Consider the following 18,629-nt stretch of genomic DNA (forward strand, 5'->3'; position numbering starts at 1 on the left):
GTTCTTTCTTTTTTATGGGAGGTTCTGAATTACCTCTATTACAGATTGGTGACCTGTCCTTGCACACCGCCATTGCCACAGAATTTATCAAGATCTGCTTTGGCTAATGACCTAAACTGAAATTCAGCAGAGCAAAAACCAGAATCTCCAAGTGCTGATGCAGCCGCTAATAGGGAAGAATGATGGAAGAGGAGGATCAGCAGGAAAATGTTTGGCTGCTGGCTGAAAGACTATAGAGAGGCGAGAGTGTGGAGAGTGAATGGAGATAAAGACAGAGGATAGAAGGAGGAGGAGGAGGCGGCGGCGGCGGCGGTGGGAGGCTGGTGCAACAAGATGGAGAGAAACTGCCTGCACATACTGTCAAGGCAGTTAATATAAGGTGTGGAGATAAGGCCCCACAGACAAACATTGACCAAATCAGGCATTTCAGCAGCGCAGCCCCAACTGTCAGTCAGCCTGAGAGACAGACCAACAATCAGCACTCCAACGCCGATAAGGGCTCTACTGGGCGCGTGCAGGAAATAGCCAATCTGCAGCCGGCCCGGTGAGGAGGACAGCAATGGCGGGGGATGATAGAGAGTGAAGGGGTTATAGAGAGGAGAGGGGATGTGAAATGCAGGGAGAAACGAGGACCAAGACGAGAGAGGAGACGGGAACAAGAGGAGGATGATATCCCTCCGCCCCCAAACGCTCTCGCAGAAGAGGGAGATTCACGGGGGAATAAAAGTGAGGGGTTACACCAAAAAAAGTGTGAAGCTGGCTCTTAAAATAGTGTCTCATCCCAGGTTTTTGTCACCTGGGAACAGCTTGCACAGAGAGAGTGTGAGATCTTCGTTCAGACCAACACCTTACTTTAATGATTTGCCAACAGCTTTGACTAGCTCATTCTTCAGCGCGCCGTTAGCCTGGCCTCGCGCACAATGCCATCATTCCATCCTCTCCATTGATTAATTGTGTTCGCGTTGTCTCCGATACGTGAGCTCCAATGAAGAGAAATGCTATATTTTCCAAAACATAGAAAAAAGAAAAGAAAAAAAAAACATATGAAATTCCCTCAAATAAACACATCTAAAATGCTGCCTCAGATGCCTTTGGAAGGAGCTGCTGGCTGGCCTGGATCCACACTGACCCCTGTAGGCCTCTGTGGGAACTGCAGTCTGGCAGGAAGTTGGAGGAAATAAATTCCCAGCCGTTTACCTTTGTCAAACACGTTTAGACTCCTCCAAGCAAAACAGCGGAGAGCACCGACAGCTGGCGACTGTTTGTTTTTTGGGAAGTGGAGTCAGAGGGGCGTCTGAGCTCCCTTGATCACGGACCAATCCGCCATTACCATGATCACTGATAAAACAGTAGGAATCGTAAACAAGCTCATCACCCAGGGCCTGTTTGTATTCCCTTGTGGGCTGGTGCAGATGGGGGGGTTGTTCGAAAGGGTTAAGCTCCATCCCTGGTTGCACGCCGCTTTTCCCCTTGCTCTGTCAAGCCCCATTAAACCTACTACACCACAGCAATATGGTGCCATCAATTACAGGCGCGCCGCCATCAATGCGGCGCGTAGAGGAGAGAGGCTGGGACACATAAACAGGACAAACGGCCACATAAAAGACCTGCAGCTTTCACTCCTTCACCTTTAACTCTGGGCCATCGTTGCTTCTCTGAAACGCTCAGAAAAACTCCATGCATCCTCCAGACTCACTTCCACTCATGCCAGATTGGGAAAAACATTTTGGTTTGTGATGTGCCTGTGCTGCCCCCATGTGACTTCAAGCCTGAACAGAATTCCCTGCAGGCCGCACTCCACTGCTGCAAGACACTCAAGGGAAGATCGATGCCCGCGTTGGGAGAGAGCTCGATAACGGCGAGCATTCCTGTGCGTGACACACACACACACTCACACACATCTCTGCTTCATCGCCGATGCAGAGGAGGCTGCAGTTTCTCAAGTTCTGAATGATGGGGCAAAACAAAACGAGGTGGAGGCATCACTCTGAGCCGCCGTCATGCAGCAGAATGAAAAAGAGGAGCAACACTAACCCTGCAACCATTGACGATCGACCAGCAGACTCCAAACTTCAAAGCAGCAGCTCCCCCTTCGTCACCAGAGGACCAACCGTCTCATCTCCCCCCATTCAGAGCGACACAAACTGGGTCAGAGTCCTGTGCGCAGAGCTGGGTACTCCCATGATTCAACAGCTCGTGGATCTTTGGCAGAAAGAAGTTGAATTGACCGGTTGGTGTGTCACTAAATCAGCTTGTTATCCTTCCAGAGAAGCTGGCCTTTTTCTGTTTGCATCTCAGCAGCAGCGTGTCACCAAAAAGATTCAAGAGTTTTTATTTAATATTCCACAAATGTGCTCATCTGATCTCTAATTTCTAAAACTGTGTTACACTTACTTTTAAATTAAGTTAAAGATTTGAAAATTTTACCAGTTAGGATTTTACAGACAGGAAGCTGAAACTCTGTGATTTAGAATAGAGAACGCCTTTGATTGTTTGAGCTCTGGATGGTCTTGTTCAGGGGCCTGTTTCAGAAAGGAGGTTAAGTGTAAACTCTGAGTGCGTTAACCCTGAAATCAGGGAAACCCTGGGTTTTCCGTTTCAGAATGGGAGGTTTGTTAAACCAGAGAAAGCCGAGTAAGTCAAACCCGTTTCTGAAAGAGAGGTAACTTATACTCGGAGTCAGTGTCCATGGTTACTTATGCCGTGAACCTAACCTGGTCGGGAGCAGGTTTTATCCTCTAAACTCAAGGTTTCTGCCGGTCCCCTCCCCTTTTTAAAGACAAAGCGGTATTTTTCGCTTTAACCTTCATTGCCCAAATGTCCGTCATACAGAGACGGTCTAAGTGACAAGAATGGCTTGTTCTTTTCTGGAGGACCCAATAGACGAGGAGGCTGCATTAATTCTTAGAAAATTACATTTACGTCGTGCGAGGATTTTGAGACCTAGACTGGATTTTTTGTCATTTCCCCATATGTTTTTGTTTGAGCGTTACCGTTTTTCGTTGCAGTCAATTACATATGTACAATGAAAACAACATTAGGTATTGCTATGTAGATGTTTCATATGTCAAATATTGTCAACAAAGCCTACATCCATGACATGCTCTAATTTGACCTGATTGAATTATGTTTTTATACTTCATTTTTAGCTGCTGCCATGTTCTTTTAATTCCTGCAGGATTGCATCTACATGAAAATGAAATCAGGGACATTGAATTAGATTAATGTAACAATTATTTTATGGAAACACAATTTGCTAGCACTGCTTACTTTCTTAATCCCATATAAACCTATACCACTTGACCAATACAAGGATAGACAAAAGTTCACTTTTAAAAACACAATTGCATGTATTAATATTAAACTGACCAACGTTTGCAAGAGGGGAAGGTTAACAAAAAAGTCCTCTAAACATTACCGACGTTAAATGCATTCCCCCCCCCCCCCCCCCCCCCCCATTGGTTCTGTACACTATGCAGCATTTCATGCATTTACACCAGGAAAAACACTTCAAAAGTACACCTAAATTTCGCCATTTTATATTTCACACCTTACGCTATTTAAAAAGTTATTACAGTCAATATTTTATAACAATGATTTAAATGCAAACTTGCGCATTAACTTGAGCAGCTATGTTTCCCACGCTAACTGTCTCTGTTTTGCAGATGCAGCGGTGTTGCTTTTCTTCTGGAATATGTGCTCATATTCACTGTAACTCTGCAGCAGCACGTCAAGTTCAGCTGGCGAAAAATATGCAGACCTCTTTTTTTCCATGGTTGCCATGGTGACTCGTGATATCTGCGCTCCATTGATAATGGCTTCTTATAGTCGCGGTGCGGACGCTCACCTCCGAATCAGTCCACTCAGAGTTGATTGACCTAACTCCGATCAGCTTCTCTGAAACAGAAAACTCAGAGTTGTTAATCTCTCGATTGACCAACTCAGAGTTCAAGTTTAACCTCAGAGTTGGTTGAACCTCCTTTCTGAAACAGGCCCCAGGTCTTTCACAGCCTGGTTTAGCAGGGACTTCTGGGAAATTGAGTCTTGAGGGGTTCATTTACAGATGTTTATTTTGATGTGGCTGAAAACTCAAATTCTATATTCAATGTCAAATCTGTTACCGCTGAGAGAAATAGAGTTTGAAATGTGGCCTCAGTGTGTGCTGGATTTATTGCAGTTAAAAAACGGGTGAAATCAAAGCAGCGAGTGGCGTTGTATGGCCACTAAAATGGACATACAAAATGAGCCAGCAACAAGGAACGCCACTTTTGCCGTTGAACGCCATTCAAAATCTACAAACTTCACATCAAAAGTTTTTCCCCCCTTAAGAAGCTTCCTCCCCGGAGTTGGGAGGCAATGGATCAAAAGATGGAGCATAAATTTGTAGAAGGTACTATAGCGATATGCTTGGAAATTTCCAGATGGCGGCCTCTTCCTGAGGTCAAAGGTCAACTAAACTTCTGTTGTGGTTGTAGATTTAACCTGGTGGCATGTGTGTGGAATATTGTGAATATCGCCATCCCATAATTTTAAAACTCTCTTCGGACATCCCCCGCACCTGCGTTCTTTTTTCATTAGTGGATTTTGAAATATTGTTTTTGAGCCTAATTGGCCCCCATTCATTTTTTTTAATGGTTTCTCCCGCTGTGATGTCATCTTTTTTTTAACCGGGTACTAAAATGCAAATTTTTAGTGAGTTTTGGAGGGTCACATTTTTACCCAAGGCAGAGTAAGAAAGATTGCATAAACAATTACAGTCCAGGACGGCTGCGGGACATAAATATTGGCATCCTATAAAATTACATCTGTGGTCTTTCTATACGTTAAATAAAGAAAGCTGTTTTAAGTATAAAAATGATAAAGCACTTTGATTTTTTTTTAACATTTTCTGCTGGACTAAAACTTCTGTTTCAGACACACAAGACAAAAGGCCGAATTTTATTTAGGATAATCCATGTTTTTTTGATTATGTTTTTATTTTAATTGACTTCAAACCATGTTTTTAAGAATGGATCATAAACTCAATTTTAAAAAATATTTTATTTTGCAGTCTGTACAGCAGTTTTGTTTGGAATGAAAATACGAAAATGTCAAACACAAGGCACAACAAACATGACTTTTCACAGTAAAACATGCAGGGATTTTAGGACGTTTCTCATGTGGAGTTGACCTGAGAGGAGGAGCTACTGCTGCCCGAACTCTTGGTCTTCTGCCCTCTAGTGGCGCTGGGCTGCCGCTGCACCCGCTGGCTGGAGGTCTTCTCATTGAAAGTCGCTCCGGATTTACTGCGAACAGCTGAAAATGCGACAAAAGATCGTGTTTATAAAAACAAACATCAACAAAGGGTCAAAAATATTCGGACCTACATGGCGTTTATGACGAACCAAACAACAGAGAAAAATGCAAAATGCATAAAACAAGAATTAGTCATCATTTAACATCAGTGTGCAGCAGAGCCTCCAACATCACTGCTGACTCGAGCGTTTCAGGAGGAAAAACTAAAATATTTAACTAAAACAGTCTAAGGTCAAAGCAAAAACCTGGTTTTAACTGCAACGGTTGACAAGGTAAACAGTTGAGACCAAACTAGCTGAAGAAATTGCAGAAGAATATTAATAAAAAAGTGGGACAAAAGCAGCAATAACTCCTAAAAATTATTATTAAAAAAATAATAAAGTAGCCATATAAATGTTGATATTGAATTTTAAGCATAGAAATAGTAAAACAAAAACAAAAATTAATGATTAAACTTCCAAGCTGCCAAATCGAGTTAACCATAAGTGTGAGAAACTTCCAGAAGCCAGAGAACGTGCTGAGGAACATGGGGAATAACCAGAAGAGCTTTTCCGTCCTGAACGAACACATCTACATTGATGTCAAATGAATGTATGCATCTGGACGTTGCCATGGAAACCACCACAAGTTACCAGTTTCTCACAGAGCAAAACTGTTCACACAGATTGTTTTTCTATTTGAAAACAGAGATGGAATGTTAACATAAAACACCTCTGCCCCCCCCTCTCTGCATGCATGCATGAACATGCATACGTGGTGGTGAAGGTGGTGGTGGGGGGGCACACACAAACACACGTATGAAGCGGAGGAAGGCTGGATGTGAGAGATGACAGAGGGGACCTTGAGCGTGAGAAGAGTTAGTGTCTTGGGGGCTGTACACCACGATCTTCGTGTTGGCTTTCTGGGCTCTGGGGCCGGACCCCGGGGGGGGCGCTGAAGGTGCTTTAGGGTTCTTTCCGGAAACCAAAGACTCTTCTTTGAGAGAGAAAAAAAAAAAGAGGGGGTGGGGGGGGCACGCACAAGAGAAAGAACAAAAACACGAAAGAATTGATGGGGGAAGAAGAGAAGTTAGAAACGGGAGAGATGCTACGTTCACATCAAGCTCAGCGACGTACGTTCAAGCGGACACTTCAATGCTGTCCATTTCCCAAGATGCATTGCGGCCGAAGCCGGACATTTTCTGACAACAATGGCGGACTGTGAAGCAAGACCCGGGGTTGGAAATCATTACAAGATTAAAAGTTGGATCAAACAGGCCAGGAACACTTTGAGCTCCGTTCCTGGTTCTCTACACCTTCTCTGTTCGGGACTCACGGTTGCTAGGCAACAGGACATTTGCCAATGTTCCGGCTGGAATCATCTACAGGCAAGACATAAACAAGACCCGGCCAACGTCGCCCGGGAAGGCCGCAGCCATCGAAGGATGCAGCCCAGGGATTTGGACACAGCCTATGTATGTCCACGTTCTGGACTTGCGTGTTTAAAACTCTCGCCACTGAGCGCACGTTGAAAGTTAAAGTAATTGAACTTTGACCCATCAGGGACTTGGATTTGGCAGTGGGGTATAGATAGCGTCCTCTTTAACTCACAGAAGTGTCAACCGTTTGAAAATTCATCATGAAGGAGAAGTGAATAATTGCAGTTTGTGGCCCGGGGGGAATTCTACGACACCAAGTCTTTCATGCATCAGGATGGAGCCGTGAAAGAGAAAGAGCCGGGGCGAGATCCACCAGATTCGCACCGCTTTGGGGGTTCAGGAGTTCACGCGGCAGTACCGGGCAGTGACGGTCCAGTGCGAACAGCGTCTGTGAACAGCGCGTTCAAGGACCCGCATTTCACATGCCCAAAAGTGAACGTCGACGTGAAGAGGACGGGGGGGGTGTTGGCAAGAAAGACGAGGCAGCGTGTGAAGAACAGCTTCAAAAAGAAAGGGGACATTTAGTAACTCAAGAAAAAAAAAAAAAGCTTAAAGCAGCAACAAGGAGAAAAGAACCTCAAGGGAACCTGTAACGTCCCCACCCGAGAGGATGACAGGGGTGGATTTTCCGCCTGGACCCCCACTCTGATACCACTGCCTTATTTGGTTTTCTTGTCAGCCTCTACCCCATGATGAACCTGAAACCCCAGGCAGGATGTGAGCAAATTTTAATGAAGGAGCATTAAATGTTTAGGCGGAGACAAGATTTTTCCAAATACAGCTTTGGATTATTTCACCAAAGCAACTGAAAGCTAAAAACATTTTCCTATTTTTGATCATTTTTATTATCCTGGATTAAATGTGCTTCATGATCATTCCGGCCTAATCCCATCAATTCATGAACGAGTAGACGTGGTCACGCCGCTGGTGTGACCTCCCCTCACCTCTGGGCTCTGGAGGTGCCGTGTTGGCGCTCGCCGCGTGGGAGGCGGTTGAGGACTCGCCGCCACAGCCGTCTGCCACTCTCTGACCCGCACACATCGCCTTCAGGGTCTGGAAAACTGCCTGAGGGGCCACGTTCATCTTCAGCAGGTCCACCATGATCCTAGGATGCAGGAAGACATGAAACTGGACCACATGTTCTTCAAAACTGAGGTGATGATGGGCAACAAAAGGCAGCGGTGCAAAAACGAAGAGAAGAATATGAGAATCAATGCAGCGAGGATGTATTCATTTTATTTAAAGAATCAACCGGGCTCCAAATATTTCAGGTAAGAGGAGTTTGTGGCCTGAGCGAGGTCAGGTCAGTCAGCCTTACTCACTTGAACACCTCCTGGTCCACCGTGATGCCTGCAGCCTGGGTCAGCTCGAACAGCTCACTTTCTTCTGCGGTGAGAACTTTCTTTTTCTTCACGGCGAATTTCTGCACGTTCGCTGTGACCACCAGCGCGGGGCTGTCAGGGGCGGCGGGCAGCGACGTTTGTGTTGGTTGAGACATTCCTGATAATTAATACGACGGCTTTATATTTTAAACAATAACAAAAAAAGAGAGAACAAATCGACGTCCTGCAGAAATTTAGCTAACATATAAACCCACGACAGGCAAAATGTTTGCATGAAGCATGACGTTTTAGTATAAAAACAAATGCGGGGGTTTGGAGACGAAAACACGAAGCTGCTTTGTGTTGAAGTAGGTCGCGCCGAAAACACGTCATCATCAAGAGACAGTAGTCTGTGGAACTGTTTTTTCAACAACTTTATTGTAATTTTTTTTAGCAGAATACAAAAAAACTAGTGAAAATTAAATTATATAAAAAACATAACATAATACAGACTTATAGCAAAAACGGTGGCAAAGAAAAACAAGTAACATAAATACTTAGGTGTAAAATAGGCTAAGTATGCTTTATGTAAATAGTTTTTAAGATTCACAAATGTTAATAATCTTATTGAAAAGGAGCCTGTTGTCATATTTTGTTCTTTTCTCAGTTTGAAGAGAAAAACCACCAAAAACATTGTTATGATAAGAAGCTAGTCTTGAAGAATGATGGGTAATGTAGTCTCTAGTAATAGTAGTATTCCATTTTACACATCCTCATAATCATTGTTAATTTGTTTTTGTACACCTTATATCTCCTCCTTATATCAGCTTAATCTCTTTTGTGCTTATAAATTCCTTCTATTACACTTTTATTTTTAAATTGAATTTTTATCCTTTTTACGGATGTTATAAAGTTCTTATTCTCATTTATGTTTATTTTGTATTTTTGTTGTTGAGGTAAAATTGTTTTTTAGGAGACAACTGTTTTACCTGTCCAGGTACGACAGATGATAAATAACCTTTTGGCTAACTTTGGTGAATTTGCAAAGATGCATTTTCATGTGCAAAAGGTTATCTTGTCAAATAAACTAATAAAATAAATAAATCCTTAATACACATTTTACATGCTGTATTATACAGGTGAAATTGATCCGATGTTAGAAGAACGAAAACGTTCATTATTAATCATGTATAATTTATGGTAATTAACATACAAGTCATGTATTATATTGTAACGATCCGGCCGGACCGTCACTTTAGTGGGGTAGCGAAAGCCTACTGCTCATGAAGAGGTTCTAATGGATAGCTGTCCGTGCCCCATACACCGTACGACACATTACAGTCTCAAGTTGGAAGAAACGTAGAGAGAGGCAATATTAGTTTTTATGCAACAAGCCTGTTTATTCTAGCACACCATACAGCCCAAACAGCACGGAGCCTAACTTCAGCTTCCAGCCCTCTGACTCAAGGTTTCACCTAAGCTCCCCACTTCCCATGAGCCTTAGGGGCTGAAGGCGGGGCTAACCCCCAGGTCGCTACAATATGTTAATGTATTAATTATGTTTAATTGGTTATTATTAAATATTTCATTTTTTTGTTTCTATTTTTATCCAATATTTTTACAATTTAAGAAAAGGAAAACAACGGACGCATTAGTGTTAATTGGAACCGGAAGTTGATTTCACACCTGCCTGTTCACAACAAAACTCAGTAGACGAAACCGGAAGTAGCTGGGAAATGTAGTCTCGGTCTGGCCCGGTCCTCTGCACTGTCGTCTAAGAATGGCGGCTGCGGGAATAAACAAGCAGGGCACCGTGGTGACGATGGAGCCCTGCTTTCGACACGGGAGGGGGGCGAACGGAAGCACCGTTAAGGTTCTGATCGTGACTTTTATTTTCTGATTAGAGTCGGACTCCTGCGGCGGGGCAGCATCAGAGTCGAGGGCAGGGAGGCTAGCAGGATGAAGAAGAAGAAGCCGCTGCGTTGGCGTAGCCTGTGGATGTTAAACGTGTAAAATAGTGCAGCGTGCATCTCTTTATTCATTATAACACTGTTTTTAACTATAATGAATGAGACCTGCTTAATTCTAGAGCATTTAAAAGGCTGGTTTGGTGTTTGCGACACATTTGAGGTGCGAAGGCTAGGTGCCACTAGCTTAAAGTTAAAGTAGCTATAAATTTAGAAAAAATGCTTCAGATTACATTTTATATTGTTTATTTGCTGAAAAGTCTAATGCGTTGGTGGCGAAACGAGCAGCAGCTGTTTCCTGCAGCGTGGAAAAATGTTTCCACTCGGTGTCCGTCCCTTTTTCAGGTGCTGGAGTGCGGAGTTTGTGAGGACGTCTTCTCCCTCCAAGGCGACAAGGTCCCCCGCCTGCTGCTCTGCGGTCACACGGTGTGCCACGACTGCCTGACCCGGCTGCCCCTGCACGGCAGGGCGGTCCGCTGCCCCTTTGACAGACAGGTCACGGAGCTGGGTGAGTCCGGGTTGCTATGGCTACCGCGCCTCACCCATCTCAGTGGACTAGCGGTAGAGTGTCCGCCCCTGAGACAGGAAGGTCTTTGGTTCAAAAACCCCCTGCTTAACCCTCAGCATTGAACCACAGAATGGATCCAGAGTGCAGATGTGTCTGCGGCTCACCGCCTCCATAAGTTAGCAACTCACGTAAAGCTAACATATGCAGAGTTGTGCATGAGACGCTGAGAATGCAATCTTCATCAGTAGAGCAACAGTTGAGCTTTGTGTTGGCACCTCTTCTTAAAACAGACGTTTTCTTTCTTCACGTCTGCTCAGGAGATTCGGGGGTTTGGGGCCTAAAGAAGAACTTTGCGCTGCTCGAACTCCTGGAGCGACTCCAGAATGGAGCCACCAACCAGTCAGGAATGTCTGAGGACGCCCTGAAGGGCATGGGAGAAGTGAGTGGGTGGGTGGGGACTTGTGCTTTGCCTCTGTAGTTTCTTCTCTTCGCACTCATTCCTCCCCCCCTTAATCCAGTGTATAATACGGTGTGACGAAGACGAGAGCCACACAGCCTCCGTGTACTGCACCGTGTGCGCCACCCACCTGTGTGGCGAGTGCTCCCAGCTCACCCACTCCACTCGCACGCTGGCCAAACACCGCCGCGTGCCGCTGGCCGATAAGCCTCACGAGAAGATGCTCTGCCCCCAGCATCAGGTCCATGCTATCGAGTTTGTGTGCCTGGAGGAGGCGTGTCAGTCCGGGCCTCTCATGTGCTGCGTCTGCAAGGAGTATGGCAAGCACCAGGGACATAAGGTAGGCGAAGGCGTCCTTTCAGGGTCAGGATCTTGATCTGAAATGCTAATGCGTATCATTTTTCTCTTTTAGCACGCTCTCCTTGAGTCTGAGGCCAATCAGATCCGAGCTTCTATCCTGGACATGGCCCACTGCATCCGCAGCTTCACAGACGAAGTGTCCGAGTACTCCAGGAAGCTGGTGGGCATCGTGCAGCAGATAGAAGGAGGAGAACAGATCGTGGAGGATGGCGTAGGCATGGCGCACACCGAGCATGTGAGAAAACCTCGCATCCATCAGTGTGAAACCATGACTCCAGAGTTTCCCCTATCGTGACCTCTTTTTGTTTTTTTGTTTTCCTTCTCGTCAGATTCCCGGCACAGCAGAGAGCGCGCGCTCCTGCGTCCGGGCTTACTTCTCAGACCTCCACGAGACTCTGTGTCGGCAGGAGGAGATGGCGCTGAGTGTGGTGGACGCCCACGTTCGGGAGAGGCTCATCTGGCTGAGGCAGCAGCAGGAGGACATGACCATCCTGCTGTCGCAGGTCTCCACCGCCTGCCTGCACTGCGAGAAGACTCTTCAGCAGGTAGCTGTGCTTCAGATCCCAGCTCACAAGTCTGTTTTCCTTCTGGCAGGTTTAGGTTTCTTTCTTGCATCATTTCGATAACTTTAATTTGGAATTCTGACACACGCTCAAGTACATTTTATCTATAAATACATGTTTATTTTTTTAAATACATGTCATTTCGTGTTTTGCTATTTTTTAAACTGCCTTACAAGCTTCGGGTGAATTAGCATTAAACTTTTTTTGCATTTATTTTTACATTTCGGTGGCCCAGAAGGGTCACAACACAACACATTAACTTTACACACAACACATTAACTCACAACACAACACAATAACTCACAACACATTAACTCACAACACAACACATTAACTCACAACACAACACATTAACTCACAACACAACACAATAACTCAACACATTAACTCATAACACAACACATTAACTCACAACACATTAACTCACAACACAACACAATAACTCACAACACAACACATTAACTCACAACACAACACAATAACTCACAACACAACACATTAACTCACAACACAACACATTAACTCACAACACAACACAATAACTCACAACACATTAACTCATAACACAACACATTAACTCACAACACATTAACTCACAACACAAAACAATAACTCACAACACAACACATTAACTCACAACACAACACATTAACTCACAACACAACACAATAACTCACAACACAACACATTAACTCACAACACATTAACTCACAACACAACACAATAACTCACAACACAACACATTAACTCACAACACAACACATTAACTCACAACACAACACAATAACTCACAACACATTAACTCATAACACAACACATTAACTCACAACACATTAACTCACAACACAACACAATAACTCACAACACAACACATTAACTCACAACACAACACAATAACTCACAACAGATTAACTCACAACACAACACATTAACTCACAACGGAAGTAAAGCAGCAATGGAAGTGCTTTTATTCTGAAATTTCCACTGGGCTGATTGGCTAACTGCCTAACAGAAAGTAACGTCACAGTGAGCTGTGGAGGGAGCATGTTTCTTCTACAAGAGAAGCTACACAATGTTAACGCACACTCCTCCGCGCTGCACTCACACCCCTCTCTGTCGCTGCGCGTGCTCCGCTCCTCTCCGTTCTTCAGCCCCCTCCTCTCACACTCACTCGGTCCCCAACACCCCCCACCCACCCACACACCCTCCCAGTCCCTGCACGCGCTCCTCTCCTTTCTTCCCCTCCCTCTTCCTCTCACACACGCACGCGGTCCCCAACACTTGACACGACACATGTGGAGAAATCCCCACTGTCAGGCTTTAATGAACACAATTTCTAAGAGGCGGGGCGTTGCACTCCCCCAACAACAGGTTAGATGACAAAACCCGGTCCATTAAGCTCTGCCGTTCACGGAGCTTCAGTAGAACTCCAAAAGCCACACGGCCTAACGTAGGCCGCTATTATATATTCATGAGTGGGAAAAAACCCGCTGAACCGACCTTTAAACCATACAAATTATGCATTTTTGACCGCAAATTTACACCCAAAACCGCCCAATCTGGCAACGCTGCTGCTAGCTTCTCTTGTAGAAAATCATGCTCCCTCCACAGCTCACTGTGACGTTACTTTCTGTGAGGCAGTTAGCCGCTCAGCCCAGTTGAAATTTCAGAATAAAAGCACTTCCATTGCAGCTTTACTTCCGTTGTGAGTTAATGTGTTGTGTTGTGAGTTAATGTGTTGTGAGTTATTGTGTTGTGTTGTGAGTTATTGTGTTGTATTGTGAGTTAATGTGTTGTGTTGTGAGTTATTGTGTTGTGTTGTGAGTTAATGTGTTGTGTTGTGAGTTATTGTGTTGTGTTGTGATTAATGTGTTGTGTTGTGAGTTAATGTGTTGTGTTGTAAAGTTAATGTGTTGTGTGTAAAGTTAATGTGTTGTGTTGTAATTTATTGTGTTGTGTTGTGAGTTATTGTGTTGTGTTGTGAGTTAATGTGTTGTGTTGTGAGTTAATGTGTTGTGTTGTGAGTTATTGTGTTGTGTTGTGATTAATGTGTTGTGTTGTGAGTTAATGTGTTGTGTTGTAAAGTTAATGTGTTGTGTGTAAAGTTAATGTGTTGTGTGTAAAGTTAATTTGTTGTGTTGTGATTTAATGTGTTGTGTGTAAAGTTAATGTGTTGTGTTGTGAGTTAATGTGTTGTGTGTAAAGTTAATGTGTTGTGTTGTGACCCTTCTGGGCCACCGTACTAAATAGTGCCTTCAGCATTTTCTAGTTCTGTCCGAATCTACAATTCCAAAATCCAGTGCCCTGGAAATTTCCCTGAAGTCTCTGCAAAAAAACCTGTGTGCATCGATGCTCACTATATCATTTAATATAGACCACAATGCATTGCGTCGGAACATTTTATACCAAAATAAATGCGTTAAAATGTATTTTTTTAATAGACCATCAATGTTTTTATTTTCAGGAGACAGTGGACTCATAAATAATCGTCGCAAAACGCTCACAGCACTTCGTGAAATTGATGACATCATATTCGCCGTTTAAAACAAAAGTAGTGAGCGTGGCGTCCGAATTGCTGTTAAAATTCAGGGCTCGACATAGTGCAGCACTATAGAGTTTTTTAGTAGTTAGGGGTTATGGTGGGAATTTGGACAGAGCCTTGATCTTATTTTGAAAATGTTCGTGTGTTTTAGAATTTGGATCAGTTTTTTTGTTCATGATAACTTCTCTGAATCAGTAGGAGTAGAGTGGTGCGTTCCAAGGCATTGAAAGCACCGTGTTGTGTTTGCGTGCGGCTTCTCTCCCGATGCAGGACGACTGCAGGGTTGTTCTGGCAAAGCAGGAGATCAGCTGTTTACTGGAGACGCTTCAGAAGCAGCAGCACCAGTTCACGGAGCTGGCAGACCACATCCAGCTGGACGCCGGCATCCCCGTCACCTTCACCAAGGTCTTCGTCTGCGTTTGGAAACCTTTGCCTCGCGGTGACAAACCCAAAGCTAAACTGAAACGTGTCTTCAGGACAACCGAGTTCACATCGGACCAAAGATGGAGATCCGGGTGGTGACTCTGGGGCTCGATGGGGCTGGAAAAACAACCATTCTATTCAAGCTGAAGCAAGACGAGTTCATGCAGCCCATCCCAACCATCGGTAAAGACGTCTGCACTGGTTAACCATACGATCTTTGAAAGATTGAGTTGAATGAAACTTGGTTCTGGTTCTTTTTTGAGGCTTCAACGTGGAGACCGTCGAGTACAAGAACTTAAAATTTACCATCTGGGACGTTGGTGGAAAGCATAAGCTGAGGCCGCTCTGGAAACACTATTATCTCAACACTCAAGGTTGGTGCTTCACTTGTTATTCTTCTGATTAACTTATAGTGGTTAAATGAAAAAGGAGATTTTGCTCAGCTTTAGTTTCTTTTTTTATCGACCAAGAACTTCGCAGATGGGGTCTTCTGGAAATTGTCTCAGTAACAGCAGGAACAGACTTTTTTTTAACTTTATCTAAAGTTGTTTTTAGACTTTTTTTTGTAAACTCACTTTGAGGGAATTGCACCACAGACTTGTCCTGTAGTCGTCCTCATCCAGAGAGTCGAGTTGTAGTAAATGCTTGTGTGCAAAGCTCACTTTAAGCTGACTGCATATGAAAACTGGACGGAGTGACTCCTCCCCCCTGGCGTCCCAAACAGGAGGTAAATCCTGGCTCCCAGAAGCCAAAAACCTATAGACTTCTATAAATAAACCGCTATTACTCAATCAATGAATGATTTTTCACCTTTTCTATCACAATTTAAGGCTCCAGCAGAAAGAAATGGATCAGAGTAGAACTACCAATCAGATTGACTTGATTTCAATTTATTTAACAATTTACATTTAAACCAAATGGATGTTATTTTTACTTTTGCATAATTAGTGACATAATATGAAATGTGATAGAATGTTTTTAGAATCAATTTGATATCAAATGGTTTTTGTTAAGCTCCGCCTATTGACTGTACAAGAGAACAAGTGAGTGTGACGTCACCCATGGAAAATGTCTCCAACCAAAGGAAGCTGATGGACGCCGCCAAGTTGTCAGTAAGCAGTGATTGCTCCGTGTCAACTTCTCTATGGCAACCACTCTCGCCAATCAGGAGTGGGCTTGTTGGACGGCCACACCCCTACCACTGAAAAACCCCGGCTACACAAAATCTGTCAGTCAAAAACATTGGGGCCAGCAGGCTCCACCTACTTTTAGTGAGGCATCTGATTGGTCAGTTCACAAGTTGAACTACAGAAAAAATATGAAAAGATGAGGATTATCAAGAAGATTTAAAAAAAAAAAAAGTATCAGATCTAGAATGGTTCTTCTGACCAATAGAATGACTGATTGCCAGCTGTTTATTTTTCTGTAGACCTCTTTGGGGTTTTACTGCTACTTCCTTTTTGGAACGCCAGGGGGGAGGAGTCACTTAGTCCAGTTCTCATTTACAGTCAATGGAAATAATTCAGCTTCAGACGAGCTCTCTACGCAAACGTTGACTAAAACTTGGGTCTCTGGATAAGGACGACCACGATGCACGTCTGTGGTGCAATTCCCCCAAATCAAGTTCTGAAGTACAGTCAATGGAGTCCGCTTCCTCCAGTCTTTATTGTTTCGGTGATGTCTGCTCAAACCGTTGTGTCAAACTTTGCGATGCCGGGGCCATTAACCCCGCCTCTGGTGTTTGGCGGAGCAGCGGTGGTGTTCGTCATCGACAGCTGCCACAGGGACCGACTCATGGAGGCCCACAGCGAGCTGGCCAAACTCCTGACAGAGAAGGAGCTGCGGGACGCCCTTCTGCTCATCTTCGCCAACAAGCAGGTACGTAGAGGCGTCGTCGGTTGTGAACGCCTGCGGCGAGTGAACTCACCCCGGGGCGACTCTCTCTGTGCAGGACGTTCCAGGCGCCGTGTCTGTGGAGGAGATGACGGAGCTGCTGAGCCTTCACAAGCTGTGCTGTGGGAGGAGCTGGCACATTCAGGGCTGCGACGCCCGTAGTGGGATGGGCCTCCACGAGGGGCTGGACTGGCTCTCCAGGCAGCTGGTGGCTGCTGGGGTTCTGGACGTGGCGTGAGCGAGCAGAACCACAGTCCCGCTCCCCTCACACGCATCCCTCCTTCTTTGCGAGCAGAGGAAAGGCTGGTGGACATGCTTTCTGCGGCTTTACATCAGATCGCTGCGATTTCTGCGCTGACCGGCCTCAAACCGGACACAACAGCTTTGCTTTTGTCGTGGACTCAACCTTCCATCCTCATCAACCTTTTGTTGCTTCCATTAGCCTGAGATGAAACAGCCGAGTGAGGCCTGCCTGCTGGCTGCGACCTGATGTGAACCTGCCTTTGAGCAAAGCAGACGTCTGACTGGTTCATGTGGGATCCACTGAAAGCTGGACTGGAAGCAGCAGAGCGCTTCCTGTTACAGAACTAGTTTACTGTCAGTTAGGAGGAAGACGGAGGTGTGAGTGTTTTTGCACAAAGATTTAATTTAACGCACTTATCTGCTGCTTTTGGTGAGGGCTTTCTTCTGAAAGCAAATGAACCATCTGCTGGTTTTGACGTAAGATTTCTGCAACATTTACAAAAAAAAAACAAAAAACTCATGTAACAGCTCAACCAGCTCCTGTTGCTGTCCAGAATGCTTCAACAATAGGGCGCCTTCAACCCGCCTTCAGTAATAAACGTGATGTGAAACGTAGAACATGAAACCCAACAAACACTGACTCTTATTAAGGAACCATCGTTTGAGTTTGGTCTTTACTCATTGCTATGTAATGTTGTTGTATCGATGTAACAAAGTACAAATAAAACCCGCATGTGAGAAAAGCTGTTCCACAGCTGCTGGAAATATTTCTGTTTTATGAACCTTCAAGCACAATGCGCTTCGAAGTCTTAAAGCTTCTGAAGCCTTGAAGATTTCGGAGCCTTGAATCTTCAGAAGCTTTCAAAGCCTTGAAGCTTCTGAAGCCTTGAAGCTTTGGAAGCCTTGAGGCTTTTGAAGCCTTCCATGAAGCTTCTGAAGCTTTCAAAGCCTTGAAGCTTCTGAAGCCTTGAAGCTTCGGACGCCTTGAAGCTTTCGAAGCCTTGAAGCTTCTGAAGCCTTCCATGAAGCTTCTGAAGCCTTGAAGCTTCTGAAGCCTTAAAGCTTTCGAAGCCTTCCTTGAAGCTTTCAAAGCCTTGAAGCTTTCGGAGCCTTGAATCTTTGGAAGCTTCTAAAGCCTTGAAGCTTCTGAAGCCTTGAAGTTTTTGATGTCTTGAAGTGAGCCTTGAAACTTAAAAAGCCTTGAAGCTTCTGAGTCCTTGAATCTTCAAAGCCTTTGTAACAGCGTACTTGGCTTTTGTAAATGCAGCAGAATGTGTAAAATAAACAATTTGACTCGATCCATTCAATTTTATTTATTTTTTAATCCCAGTAAAAGTAAGCCAAGGTGGCCGAGAAGAGCGGTCACTTGACGGTGATTATGATGCCGATGTCCTTGCAGGGTTTCCAGGTTTTGGAGATCCTCTTGACCGCCCCAAAGCCTTTGATGCAGCATCCAAACACTCCACACCCAACAAGCCCTGACTGTTATCAAGGAGCCATCGTTTGAGTTTGGCATTTATTCATTGCTTTGTAATAATGTATGAATCATAGTACCAATAAAACGCACACGTGTGAAAAGCCGTTCCCGCGGGTGCTGGAAACACCTCAGTATGTTTCCTGAACCTTTGAGCCTAACGTG

The 18,629-nt window shown here is 44.5% G+C and overlaps 2 protein-coding genes across 4 annotated transcripts; one reads left to right on the forward strand and one right to left on the reverse strand.

The window, feature by feature from the left end:
• Positions 1 to 5,021: 5,021 nt before the first annotated feature.
• mzt2b (mitotic spindle organizing protein 2B) lies at positions 5,022 to 8,420 on the reverse strand. Of its 2 annotated transcripts, XM_004074498.5 has the most exons (4): positions 8,035 to 8,420; positions 7,657 to 7,817; positions 6,136 to 6,270; positions 5,022 to 5,295 (listed from the first exon to the last, which is right to left on the reverse strand). In XM_004074498.5, exons 1-4 carry the CDS (start codon positions 8,208 to 8,210, stop codon positions 5,156 to 5,158), a joined length of 612 nt encoding a protein of 203 aa, XP_004074546.1. In that variant the 5' UTR covers positions 8,211 to 8,420; the 3' UTR covers positions 5,022 to 5,155. The 2 variants fall into 2 exon arrangements, with proteins under 2 accessions (XP_004074546.1, XP_004074545.1); XM_004074497.5 differs by lacking the exon at positions 6,136 to 6,270.
• Positions 8,421 to 9,738: 1,318 nt separating this feature from the next.
• Positions 9,739 to 18,288, forward strand: trim23 (tripartite motif containing 23). 2 transcript variants are annotated; one of them, XM_004074496.5, is made up of 11 exons: positions 9,739 to 9,907; positions 10,347 to 10,509; positions 10,827 to 10,948; positions 11,028 to 11,306; positions 11,379 to 11,561; positions 11,656 to 11,871; positions 14,702 to 14,836; positions 14,908 to 15,037; positions 15,118 to 15,228; positions 16,608 to 16,732; positions 16,806 to 18,288. In XM_004074496.5, the coding sequence occupies exons 1-11, from the start codon at positions 9,815 to 9,817 to the stop codon at positions 16,983 to 16,985; spliced, it is 1,737 nt and encodes a 578-aa protein (XP_004074544.1). In that variant the 5' UTR covers positions 9,739 to 9,814; the 3' UTR covers positions 16,986 to 18,288. The 2 variants fall into 2 exon arrangements, with proteins under 2 accessions (XP_004074544.1, XP_078812161.1); XM_078956035.1 differs by lacking the exon at positions 9,739 to 9,907 and adding an exon at positions 9,933 to 10,164.
• Positions 18,289 to 18,629: the final 341 nt, after the last annotated feature.

The sequence above is a fragment of the Oryzias latipes genome, chromosome 12, assembly GCF_053564925.1.
Source record: "Oryzias latipes strain Hd-rR chromosome 12, Olatipes_Hd-rR_3.1".
NCBI lineage: Eukaryota > Metazoa > Chordata > Actinopteri > Beloniformes > Adrianichthyidae > Oryzias > Oryzias latipes.

Coding starts and splice junctions, on each gene's coding strand:
- trim23 (XM_004074496.5), top strand. CDS start 9,815: ATGGCGGCTGCGGGAATAAACAAGCAGGGCACCGTGGTGACGATGGAG. Junction 11,307..11,378: donor GCAAGCACCAGGGACATAAG/GTAGGCGAAGGC, acceptor TTTCTCTTTTAG/CACGCTCTCCTTGAGTCTGA. Junction 11,562..11,655: donor GCATGGCGCACACCGAGCAT/GTGAGAAAACCT, acceptor CCTTCTCGTCAG/ATTCCCGGCACAGCAGAGAG.
- mzt2b (XM_004074498.5), bottom strand. CDS start 8,210: ATGTCTCAACCAACACAAACGTCGCTGCCCGCCGCCCCTGACAGCCCC. Junction 7,818..8,034: donor GTGGACCAGGAGGTGTTCAA/GTGAGTAAGGCT, acceptor CCTGCATCCTAG/GATCATGGTGGACCTGCTGA. Junction 6,271..7,656: donor GGCACCTCCAGAGCCCAGAG/GTGAGGGGAGGT, acceptor TCTCTCTCAAAG/AAGAGTCTTTGGTTTCCGGA.